The following is a 12,782-nucleotide window of genomic DNA, read 5'->3' on the forward strand; positions in this document are numbered from 1 at the left end:
TGCCACCGGTGCACATCCCACAACCTTCCCCTTGTGCTGCTCCCCTCACCAGAGGAGACGAAATTGTTCAGTCGCCTCTCTTTTAACTTCCTGTGCAGATTAGCTGCGTGTCTGGCTGTAGCTTCCCATTTGTTGCCCTGCTAGCTCCCCCAGCTGATAGTATTAATTAACATTCAGGGATTCCTGCTCGGCTTTTCCCGTCTGGGCTCGCTGCCGCAGTATGTTTCCTTTTCCCCTTTGTTTCTCTGGCATTTTGTGACGGTATACTTACTAGAGCTGTGCAGAGCAGGTAATATTCGATTCAACAGCCATGTCAAATAGTAAACTGGGTCCCGCTTCTATTTGCCGTTCGCGTTGACTTGAGGTCGAAGCTCAGTCGAATATTCAAACTGCTTCAACTTCCCCATAGGCTATAATGGGGAAGGTCGAAGCAGGCTATAACTTTGGCATTTCTTGTCTGATCTTGATGAAACTTGCAGGAATGGTAGCTCCTGAGGAGCCCACAAAGCCTGCAAACTTTCAACAAGATAGGTTCAGGGGGTCAGAGAAACAGCACCCCAAATTCTTGAGAGAAAACCTCCTGTGATTTCTGTGTGGAAAGCCACAGGGAGCTCAAAACTGCAGGCCGCCTTCACCTGTACAGAGGCACCTTCTGAAGTGCCTTCTGGGAAAGACCTCATGGCTTGAAAGGAAAAAACCTGAGGGGTGTCAAGCACAAACTCGACTGATTCCCCTGAACTTCCCTTGCCAGGGCACTGAGATTCAGATCCAGCGCCAGCTCTTCTTCTGGTGCTGGAAGGCTCAGTATAGGCAGTGACACGGGGGTGAAGTGTGCTGCTGTGCTGGTTGCAGTTATGGTGGGAGAGGTTGTGGCTGCTGTGTCTGGACATGAGAGTCTCAGGCACAGGCAGTGGCTCTTGTGGCACTGCTGCTCCCCTCTCTTTACTGCTTCATCCCTTGTAGTGAGAGGAAAGAGGCTGCGTCTGAGTTTGGTGGGGGGAGAAACTGCAGCTCTCCCGCTTGCAACCCCCCTTGCTTCCCTTCGTGCAGGCTGCCCAGTGTGGCCACCTGCCTTTCCACCCCGCTTCATAATGCATTCCTTTGTATGTAAACTGGAACCTCTAAGTGTGTTGCGCGCCGCGGATTAGATTTCTGGATGTTATGTAAATGTGTTTGTGTAGATAATATATTGAGAAGCATTGGTGTGGTGGAAAGAATTAATGATGTATAAAAAATACATATATAAACTAAATTCCTATATATAGAATAGATCCTAGGCTACTACTGACCCTATCCAATATATGCGTAAACTAATATGAAAAGTAGTTATAAAATAAAAGTACCAAGTTCTCAGAAATTCCTGTTGCTAGTGTCGCAAGCAGGGAATCTGTTGAAGATCAGGGCTTCCAGCCTTGTGGTCTGACGCAGAGGTGCTGGAGAACACCAGCAGCTCAGAAACTGACCCCAAGGCAGAAAGCAGGGAGCTGAAAAACTGCTGCCTTTTATGCATTTTCTCTGGCCCTCCCCCAGAGCACTGGGATCGGAAGGGACCTCAGAGAGTGCTGACAGGTCACCGGCCAGCCACACATCAGTCATGAAAGCACTCCTCCCCCCTCTCTCCCTCCCTCCCCTTACTTTCCTTCCCCCGCCCCCCCAGGGAATCTAGTATAGGCAAGTCGAATCTTCAACCCTTGTCGAATATTCGACCCACGCTGTTAATATTTGACTTCTGGTATTCGATTCGACAGCTATTTGACCAGCTGCTATTTGACTCAACTTTTACTTTTCAAGGTCGAATATGTCAAATATTTGTCGAATCGAATATTAAGTTGAAGCTTTGCACAGCCCTAATACTTACTGCCCTGTCACAATAACAAATTGGATTACATCTGATCATGGACAGAAGCCCAGGCGTAGTGCCTAGGAAACTTGGCAGTTCAAAGTGGAGGTGCTGCCTGAGTATAGGTGAATATTGAGGGAGGGAATATTTTTTAATTGCTCCTTGGAACATACATATCAAATTTCTGCCTACATACCATAGACACTTCTGAGACCAAGCTGTTTCTAGTCCTGTATTCTTTATTGAATCTGTTCAGCGGGGAGGAGAGCAGCTGACAAAGGTGTGTGTGTGTGTGTGTTTTTCTGTAGCACTTGGCTATAGCCAGACTTACTCTCTCCTGTATCTAGAATCCTGGATTTGGTATACGGTGAAATTGCCACAGATACCAATCAGCAGCTTGTCTAGAATAAACACTTGAGCCTTGCAAAAAAGCACCTTGCTGACATTCTGTAAAAGAACCTTCCATAAAGAAAAATCCTTCTTTGTTTACCCAGTGAACATTAGAATATTTTAAATACCTTCTAGAAGATTATATTCAGGTTGGCACACCCATTACCAAAATAACAAGCTCTTCTCAAGCCAGGGTGTGCCGCATAAATTGTGCAAGCTAACATTAAAAAAACCTCTTATTTTAGAAGGTATGCACATTCTAACAGCATCAGTTGACAGCTAAGAGCCTTCCACCAACTGGATCACTTGATTACCGAGTCATTAATACCTTTGTTTTGGAAAGATATGTTAGATAATGCAACATGTGTGTGCATCATGTATTATTCCAGTGATGCTCCCAGAGGGAAGATGCTATTTTCTTTACATGCTAAATTTGCTAAAAGTTATGCTAAACTGTAAAATGTAAATAATAGTTTTGGAGTGCCTTTAGTTAGATGATGGCCATCACCACTTATAAGAAACATCAACGGGATATTGTTGTGTCAGTGAGACAGAAGGCAATTGCTGAAGTGGTGGGGGATCCAGGCTGCTGACAGCCTAAGTCAGTGATTCTCAACTGGGGTGCCATGTAATTTTAGTACTGTAGAGTGTGCAGACATGATTCACAAGATTAAACAGAGATTTCAAATAGGAATCCATAATTTAAAAAACATTATGACCTGTCATGGTCTTTTTGATTTTCATGCAACAGAAACATTGTTCTTTTTTTCCCCATAGTCAAAAAATGAGTAAAAACTAAGAGCTGGGATTTTCCATGGGGTGTCTTGGGTCTAGAAAGGTTGAGAACCATTGGCCTAACTATTGACAAGGTACTAGTCAAAAGGTAGGTTATTTCATAGGCTTTTGGAGAACTGAGTGTATAAACAGCACCAGCTCCCTTGAAGACTTGGAAGGGAAGCAGCAGTAGCAGGACACAAGAAAGGGCAAGAGTAGAACTCAGTGTTGGGAGTCTAGAATTCAGTTTCATGCATTATATAAAGCAGGTTAATTTGTACTGTGACAGAACACGTCAGGTTTGCCCTGTTGGTTTGTCTTATTTTCAGCTACCATTGATAGGACTGTAGTTACATGGTCCCTACTGCAGTCTCCTCACCACTTGTTAATACTTTATTGGGCCTTGCCTGACAAAGCTAAATTGATGTAAGGTAGTTATACCTGGTGTGTGTCCTATGGTGGTGTACATAGGCTGAACTAAATTGTTCCAATTCAACCAGTAGAACTGTTGTATGCAGGGAAGGCTTCTGTTAAGTCAAGTCAGGAGAAACTGACTTCTCTTGCTGGGGTCTTTGGGTTAAGCAAGTCAGTCTTGCTATGCACAGTCTGTCTTAACCAGGCTGACCTGGTACCCCTCAGGTGCCTTGAGATCCTTTCAAGGATGCCACTGTGTTCCAAGCAAAGTAAGCACTGTTAGGTGTAGAAACATTTCCATGCAATTCACAGTAGAAGCCCAGAGGTTTCAAATTGGACTGTGGTCTCTCTGAGGTCTTCACAACAGAATTGGTCTAGTATTTTTCTGTAGTCAAAAAGCAATTGAAAATAAAGGGCTGGTATTTTCTAAGGGGTGCCTCAAGTCTAAAAGGTTCAAGAATCACCTAGTTAGACTATGATATAGCATTAAGACATTGAACTGATTAGTCTTGACTAGATACTGAAAGGAATGACTAGATAGGGACAAATTTTGGTGTCACTTGCACTTATGAGCAACTCCAGAGTAAGTCAATTGGTAAATTGTGATTCATACTGTGAGGGGGGGCATAATTTAGTCCGTATAATATACCCGAAGCAGAAAAATCTTTCACTGATAGAAAATCAGACTATATTTATTCTTTATTTTTAACAACAGTACAGTATAAAGTGAAAAAATAAAGCAATACTGTCACGGTATGTTTTACAGTAGTACAGATGAGCTGGTTTCCCAAAGTTGTGTGAATCCCAGGAGGAAAATATAATTCATTTCCCCATCTCTCACACAACAGAATTTTTTAAGTACTGTAGGTCTAGTGTGCTGGGTTTTATCACTTAAACTCAGATGGTGATCATTCACTGTCTTTTATTTTTTATCTAAGTTTAATTCTACTTTTAGAATAGGGGTTTTTAACTGGGGGTATGTATGGATGGGCAGGGACAGAGTAGCCCCTTCCTGGTGCTGCCACTGCCCACTGGAGTGCAGCCCCGCTCAGCTGGGAAGAGCTTGGTGGAGCCCCGGCACCAGCCCACCCCATGCAAATCTGGGGGCACACATCCCCCATGCCCTGGACGAGTGGTGGGAGGAGCAGCGGGAGCCACTGGACAAGCCGTGGTTCTGTCCTGCGCCCACCCAACCCTGGCTGGGCAGTGTTTGCCTCGGTCCTGCTCCTCCTGCACCATAGGGGCCTTGATCTTCGCTGCCCCCAAACCCCTTTCCTTCCCTCTCCTTCCACCACACCAGACTTAGCAGCTACAAGCAGCTGTTCAAATAATGGGTTGGTATCAGCTGATATGCTTCCTTAAAAATTGGCTATTGGTATCGGCCCCAAAAATCTCTATCTGTGCACCCCTAATAAGAAGCAAAGCTTTTGGATTTAGGTAAACACAGTACATTGAAGGTTGCTGTTCTGGAAGCAAAAAACTTAAAAACATCATTTTGATATTTAAGGCTGTAATTTTCTGTGTTGGCATATATTTTTGTATTTGGGATCTGTGTTTTCATTTAGAGACATATTGCTCAGATTTTGCTAAACTAGGGGTGTGGCTGGTGGTGTGTGCAGCCAGTGGTGGGTGTGCCCTGCTGTGAAATCAAGGAGCCTGGTGGACATGGACTTTGTCTACTTTAGCCACCTTGAGGCTGCCTTGCCTGTGGTTGCTTATGTGCCTCTATCACAGGAAGCAGCTGCCTGGCCTGTGGCTTCCTGCCCCACTGCTGCTGTGGTGGCTGCTGCCACTGCCACCCCAGAATAAATCCAGCCCAGAAGCAGCCCTAACATCCAGCTCTGGTCTGGGGTCCCTGCTGGCTTATACTATGTTTCAGCTTTGAATCATGGAAGTAATAATAATAGAATGCATACTTTCATCTACCAGAGTGGCACAATTAAATTCCAGTGAGCTATTGCTAGCACCCGTTATTAAGAAAGATATCTTTATTGACACTTTTGCACATGATATAAATGTGCTACACCTTCAAGAGCTATATTACATTTGTGCAGAATATTATCAGTAGCCCAGAATAGCATAGACTTCATCACCACCTACAAACAGTATTTACTAAAGTCATAACTTTCTGGGATCTTAAAAAGTGGTTTATAACAAATAAAGGTGGGGTTTCAATAAAATATATTGTACATACTCTGGATACACAAAGTTTCATAGGATTATATAACAAAATCACATAACTAACTTTCACTGGGGATTTAATTCTGACCTTTGTTGGTCTTGGGAGATCATGAAATGTTCCAGACTGACAACAATGGTGGTTAAAGTTATCGGTTCCTCATTTCTGCCTGCTGAGGTCAGTCCTTGTTCTGCAGCAGTCTTCTCTAATAGTGGCTCAGTCTCAACTCATTGAAATCTATGATCTATCCCCAAGGGGGCCAGTTTTGGAGGCTAGACACTTATCCAACAGAAACTGCAGACAAACACATTTCCCCATACATAACTAAGTTACATTGGATTGTAAAAAAATACAAATCAGAATCTTACCATCCTGTCACTTCACAGTGTCATAGACTCCCCTGGGCCTAAAATTTTCCTTAAAAACAGTCCGTGTTAAATTCATTTTTTATAACCATATAACAATGTGCATGCCAGGAAAATATTATAATATAAAAGATACGGACCTATCCGTATTCTCATATTTTTGGTGTGCTAATATAGGCAATTTGTATATGGCTCTCTGGTATCAAGTTATCCTAGGTCATAGACAGATGTTATATTTGTAGTTCCATATACAAACTTGTTGAACTACAAAAAGCAGGCATACAGATGTGCACCCTGCCTATGGTGCAAGTGCTACAAATGCAAATCTGTTCACAGCCTTAGTTTCAAGGTTACTGGACCTGAATTTGATTGAAATGTTCAGAACAAAATACCTTTTCCCAACTCAACAGATTTGCATTTGTAGCACTACAAGTGCCACAGCACCCTGTTGCACTATGAAGGGGATCCCTATTTTCAACCCCCCCCTGCAGCTGAAGCGCTGCAAAATCTGTTGTCACTGGTATTTTAGTTCATTTTCTAGTATATGCAGAATAAAAGTCATACTTTCTTATCCTGCATATGCTAGAAAATTAACTACAATATCAGCCTCTAATTCTGACCTTTAAAAAGGAAGAAGTGTTAGAATGTGCAAAAGGAAAGCTCAATGCCTGATGATCCCTGGTCATAGGAAGGGTATTATTATGGCTTGAGACAGGTAACTTCATTGTAAGGTTAAGTTTAACAGCTGAGTTCTCTGGAAAAACACTATGTATTATGTATGAACATGCCAAAATTAGGTATTCCTTCTTAAAAAGGAAAACTGTCAATATGACAGTCATACTTGCATATACTAGCTATATTCAGTTCAAACTTATATATTTCTTATTTCTATTTTGTTTAGCTGAGACAGTAAAATAGACTGTTACTTTCATTTTCTTTTCTTCATTCAGTAAAATACTGAGTTCACAACACTGGAGTGGAATAATTAAATACATTTTCTCTGAAGCTGAACATTTTTTATTTGGGTTAAATTATAATTTTTTTTATTTGCTTTCTTTTGTTTTTCAATACAAAATCTAAATTTTACGTAAAAAAATTGAAACCGTCCCTTTAAAGAATAATTCTATGCAACAGGTGCAGTGGGGTAATATATACTAATAATTGCTGGACTAACACTTCCATACACATTAGACCTAGACCCTGCATTGATTTAAAAGTCCCACGCAGTGATTTCTTTTTTAAGAATGTTAATAATGTTCAAGTAATACAGCCAATGGCCAAGATTTTCTTTTTTAAATGAGGACCTAAACACTCCCTACAAATTACTTGAGTCAGAAGTGCTGAGCACTTACTAACTCCAATAGAAGTCATATTTGAAAATCAGAATATATTTTATTTGTATTTTTTTAAACATTAAATATTTCAGGAAGGATTTAAGAAAGTATAACAAACACAACTGTCTGAAGAGACTCCTGCTTTGTGCAAGTTCATTAACTATCTGATTGCTTAAAAAAACAAAGGGACATGCAATTCAATATATAAAATAAAACTGTACAAATTAAGTAAGCAAGTTCTGTATTCACATTATAATTTTAGAATTTTGTATTTCTGTCCGATATTGAAAGGCTGCATATTTTTGGGTCAGAACTTGTGTGTCAGGTTTCAGCCCATAGTAAATTTTTGCAGAAGAGTTTTAAGATAAGACTAACTTGGTTCCTAATGCAGTTAAAATCCTTGCTTATGCAAAGAAAATGCCAATACAATTTAAACTAAAAAGGCACAAAAATGCAGCACTATAAATATACTTGACTCAAAGATGATTTATATCAAGAAGGCGTGCAGTGATGATGTTCTCTTATTGGTAGCTGCAGCATTAGTAGCCTGAAAAATAAACTTGCATATGAAGCTCTTTTTAGGTCTGTTTTGAATTTTGTCAAGTACCATTGCACAACAGACTTGAAGATACAGTGCTGCTTCTTTTATAAATGCACTTGGTTATTCCATGTTTTCTAGTTTACAGATCATTCCACTCAATAGAGATAATATAGTCTTATTATTATAATAAAAAAAACACTATACAAAACAAGGTTGTAGAGATACTTAACCAGTAATCTGAGATGTGAGTCAAGTTTTAGGAAATGTCAAACACTAATAAGAATTCAAGGTTTTATAAAAGGATTTACATGTAGAAGCTACTTAATTCCTAGTTTGAGAGGAATAACCATTCCTTGAATGTCACAGAATTTCCATTGTATGGCACAGGAATACCAGAACACTATCCTGATGAAAGTTGTGGAGAATAATTGGATATTCATTAAAGAAATTAAACATTGATTTCAAAACTGTTTATAAACCTATACAATCACTTCTGAGATTATCTGGAAATTTCTGGAATATAAATATAAAATGCTGACCAATATTCTTTTCCCAAGAATCAAACAGGCTTATTTGCTCTACAACTTAGTGGATACTTCCAGATCATACCCAAGGTTTCCACCCTGGAAAGAGTCGGCTGAGGTTTTTGGGGTCCATAGCTTGCTGTATAAGAAGGTTCACCTGTCCTCCCACACTGAGCACTATCCCTTCTTCTACACCTTTCAGTTTCTCCTGAAGCCTCATCAGGACACGTTCTGCCACTTTGTTAAAACTCTGATCACTGCCAGAAAAATAAAAATGAAAAAGAATCAAACTGAGCATGCAGCCAGAAGAGGATGCAAAACTTTAGGAAAGAAGACAGGCTGTGATGTAGATGATTATATGGTCAGGTGGGTGGCAAATTGGCTTAGGGGTCACACCCAGAGAGTGGTGGTGGATGGGTTGATATCAACTTGGAAAGATGTTAGCGGTAGAGCCCCACAGGGGTCGGTCCTTGGACTGGTGCTACTCATTGTCTTCATCAGTGACTTGGATGAGGGCATAGAGAGCACCCTGTCCAAGTTCACAGATGATACCAAATTGTGGGGCAAAGTTAATACACCAGAGGGTAGGGAACGGATCCAGGTGTATCTGGACAGGTTGGAAAAATGGACAGAACAAAATAGGATGCAGTTCAACAAAGACAAGTGCAAAGTGCTGCACCTGGGCAAAAAGAACCACCAACACACTTACAGGCTGGGGGAGGACCTTCTCAGCAGCACAGCAGCAGAAAGGGATCTTGGAGTCATAGTTGACTCCAAAATGAACATGAGTTGTCAGTGTGACAAAGTGATCAAGGCTAACCGCACTTTATCATCCATTAGCAGATGCATGATGAACAGGTCCAGGGAGGTGATGCTTCCCCCCTATGCGGCACTGGTCAGACCGCACTTGGAGTACTGTGTCCAGTTTTGGGCACCACACTTCAAGAGGGATGCAGAGAATCTTGAGAGGGTTCAGAGGAGAGCCACTCATATGGTTAGAGGCCTGCAGGCAAGGCCCTATGAGGAGAGATCGATGGACCTAGATCTCTTCAGCCTTCACAAGAGAAGGCTGAGAGATGATCTTGTGGCTGCCTGTAAACTCATCAGGGGAGGGCAGCAGGGAACAGAAAATGCTCTATTTACTGGGGTACCCCCTGGAGTAACTAGGAACAATGGCCACAAATTGATGGAGAGCAGATTTAGGTTGGACTTTAGAAAGAACTTCTTCACACTAAGGATTGCCAGAATCTGGAATGGACTTCCAAGGGAGGTGGTGCTGTCCCCTGCCTTGGCAGTCTTCAAGAGGAGACTGGACATGCACCTTGCTGGGGTCATCTAACCCCAGCGTTCTTTCCTGCCCAGGGCAGGGAGTCAGACTCGATGACCTACTGAAGTCCCTTCCAAGCCTAACACTTATGAATCTATGAATAAATCTAGGCAAGAAATAACCCCCTTACTTGGCTTTTCTGTTACACTGCTGATGATCAACGTTGAGAGTGGCGCTGATGTCAGCCTTATCCTCTGGCCTCTGTTGCAAATACAGTGCTTTCAGAGGATTCATAGTCCAGTCAAAGAGGGGGTCATACAGCAATACCTAGTCAAGAAGAAAACAAGTATTAAAATCCTAATTATTGATAGCTTAATGGCTTAACAGGAAGAGAAAAATTAAACAGCTGAAGTCCACAAGTGAGTGGAACCCTTGCATGCGACTTAATCCAGTAGTGACAGAACACAGCAAACAAGCAGAGATGAACACAAAGCAAAAGCATGTTGCTGACCCATCCCCTGATACTCTAAGAGCTTCAGTTCTGATCCAACTGCCTTTGTCCTCCCTCTTCAATAAAGAGGTCGATCCTTTTTTATATTGATTAACCTGTTTCTCCTTTTCAGTACATGTTCTAGAGTGCCTGTTGAATTCATTTCTTTTTCCTACTGAAATTATTAAGCAATTCTGTTGTTTCATTTCTATTCCTGTTCAGGTGCTTTATGATGTACCTCAAATACTAGGTTCTGCTCTAGCATGCAACTACCAGAGCAAAAAACTCAGTAAACTAAGAGATGTTCTACTGCATGTTTGCTTACTAGACATGCAGCACTACCAACATTAGAAGTGCTACATACTTCTCTGTCTAGAAGCCTTAGATATTGAAGGAACAGGTTTGTAATTTTAATGCCTTAAAGAGTTGCCACAGAAAACATGAGCTGAGGACAGTTTAAAAAAGCTAGAGATGAACAGTTTTAGACACTTCAATTGAAGTGTACAATAGGAAAAAGCAAAGATTCAACGCAGCTGATTATTTCAATCATATTTCAATATATATAGAGAGAAAGAACAATTTTCTTTCAGTTATTCATCAGGAAGCATGAAAAACATTTACCTCTACAATAGTTAGCAAAGCTTCTTGGGAATTTCTCATCACAGCCATCGTTTTCTCACAGCACCTACAAAAGATTTTTTTTTAAAAGATGTTTTTGGCCTTCCTTCCATTTATGGTAATATGGAAGAGCTTTTCATCTTAAAACATAAGTCATTTGTATTTTTACCCTTCTTCAGAAGCAGGATTATAATTACTGATGCTTCCCATTTTATAATACAGAAAATGAACATAGGGCTAGATGGGAACTCCTGCATCCCCAAGGGCTTGTCCATGCTACAAAACCTCTGACATAACAGCTATAAATTGGCACAGCCCTATAATGAATATGCCACACATGCTGACAAAAGGGCCTTTCTTCCACTGCAGGTACACCAGCTCCCCAGACAACATGACCCAGTGATTCTCAGCCAGGGAGCTGTGGGGTGTCACACAATGTAGGAGTGTAAATATAATTACAAGATGAACCCAGTAAGAATCCAGTGTTAAAAACCTTCTGACCTGTTACGGTGTTTCTGACCAACTGCTCTATTATTTTCCTGTAGACAAAAAACAAGTCAAACTAAGAGCTGGGTGTCTTGAGTGTAATGAGGTTTGAGAACCACTGACAGATGAAACCAACAGAAGCTCTCTTCTGTCAGTAAAGTTGCTTGCAGCGAGAGTTTTGTTGGCATTATTATACTTGCTAGGAAGTGTAATGAGTAGAGCTGTGCTGTCAAAACTATCAAGTAAATCTGCCTCAAATTGAGTTTTCTTCTGTGGTAAGCAACTGTGTCATATAATCCCATTGAAATTCAGCAAGTTTCATTTCAAAACTATCTAGATCGTTTGCCCCCACTATTCCTATGAGCAAAGGCTTTTCCACTAGTTAGAGACAACCTAATTTAGTCCAGAGTTCGTGCCTGGTAGTTTTTGGTCCCTAGTGGGTTAACGCTGTCTCCCTATAGAATATGGAGGTAGTTCAATGCTGCTTCTAGACTTCAAGACTATGTGTTGACCTTGTAACAGAAGACTTCTTCCAGAGCCTCAGAAACACTCTAGTAACACATAAGTAGCATTAAGATTACAACTTAATACACTAATTCACTTTAAAACAATTATATTTTAACTTTTACTTTAGAGATGAAATTCTGTTTGCTTTCTGGTCATTTACCAGACTGTTGTGGGTGAACGGAAGATTCAGTGAGGAAAAGCAGCTCTTAGTAGAAAGAAAATTATTAGGTGAGAAATGTCTTATTAAGCTTCAAAGTTTCTATCCTCATTTACTAATGGGAAATAGTAGGCATGGGTAAAAGTCAGGAGGGCGGACTTCAACGAGCTAAGGAGAATAGTCAGGGAAGCACTGAGGTGCCAGAGGGGAGGGGAGCCAGGTGTCCAAGGAGAGTGGTCGCTCCTTAAGGAGATGATCCTCCAAACCCAAAGGGAGGTAATTCCAACACGGGTCAAAGGGGGCAGGAGGGCACAAAAGCCCCCATGGCTCGCCAAAAGCATCTGAGAATGTCTCCTAGCTAAAAGCGAGGCACACACCCAATGGAAAAGAGGGGCCATCACCAGGGAGGACTATACTGCAGTTGCTTGGGGATGCAGGGGGGAGTCAGGAAGGCCAAGGCAGAGATGGGACTGTGACTAGCGACCCAGATCAAGGACAACAAGAAGTCCTTTTTTAAATGCATAGGGGGCAAAAAAAAGGTACCAGGTAACGTGGGGCCCCTGCAGGACACGCTAGGAAATTTGGTTGTCACACCAGATGACAAAGCATATTTAACCATTTTCTTTGCCTCCATTTTCCTGAACAGGGACCGGAACAGCCACCCCCACTCTGGGCCCCCAAGGGAGGCGCACCTAGGTCAAGGGTTAGTGAGGATCTAGTCAGGAAACTTCTGGAGGGACTGGTTGTATTCAAATCAGCTGGTCTGGATGATCTCCACCCCAGAGTGCTGAGGGAATTAGCTGAGGTCATTGCGGGACCCCTGGCACAGCTTTATGAGCACTCGTGGTGCTCTGGTGTGGTGCCAGAGGACTGGAAGATGGCCAACGTGGCTCCCA

General features: G+C 41.7%; 2 protein-coding genes and 1 long non-coding RNA gene across 7 annotated transcripts in view; 2 read left to right on the forward strand and 1 right to left on the reverse strand.

Annotated features, from left to right (window-relative positions):
• Window positions 1–12,782, forward strand: part of CUNH11orf65 (chromosome unknown C11orf65 homolog) — a 46,396-nt gene that overhangs the window by 26,926 nt on the left and 6,688 nt on the right. For 2 of the 4 annotated variants that reach the window (XM_019530231.1, XM_019530235.1), the window contains one exon: window positions 11,106–11,207. The exons of 1 other annotated variant lie outside the window; for it this stretch is intronic. In XM_019530231.1, the coding sequence (XP_019385776.1) occupies window positions 11,106–11,139 (34 nt within the window). In that variant the 3' untranslated portion in view covers window positions 11,140–11,207. Of the gene's footprint in view, window positions 1–11,105; window positions 11,208–12,782 lie in introns of those variants that run through there. One more of the 4 variants, XM_019530232.1, reaches the window with a different exon arrangement.
• Window positions 5,446–7,645, forward strand: LOC109306701. Its single transcript, XR_002100080.1, has 2 exons — window positions 5,446–6,382; window positions 6,504–7,645. It is a non-coding gene; the product is annotated as an uncharacterized LOC109306701 (long non-coding RNA).
• The window catches only part of ATM (ATM serine/threonine kinase), a 100,935-nt gene continuing 95,576 nt past the window's right edge, over window positions 7,424–12,782 (reverse strand). For both annotated transcript variants that reach the window (XM_019530229.1, XM_019530230.1), the window contains exons 61-63: window positions 10,740–10,803; window positions 9,819–9,955; window positions 7,424–8,618 (exon numbers count right to left, since the gene is read on the reverse strand). In XM_019530229.1, the coding sequence (XP_019385774.1) occupies window positions 8,441–8,618; window positions 9,819–9,955; window positions 10,740–10,803 (379 nt within the window). In that variant the 3' untranslated portion in view covers window positions 7,424–8,440. The remainder of the gene's footprint in view (window positions 8,619–9,818; window positions 9,956–10,739; window positions 10,804–12,782) is intronic.

Source organism: Crocodylus porosus, unplaced genomic scaffold, assembly GCF_001723895.1.
Source record: "Crocodylus porosus isolate Cpor-Errol unplaced genomic scaffold, CroPor_comp1, whole genome shotgun sequence".
In the NCBI taxonomy this organism is placed as follows: domain Eukaryota; kingdom Metazoa; phylum Chordata; order Crocodylia; family Crocodylidae; genus Crocodylus; species Crocodylus porosus.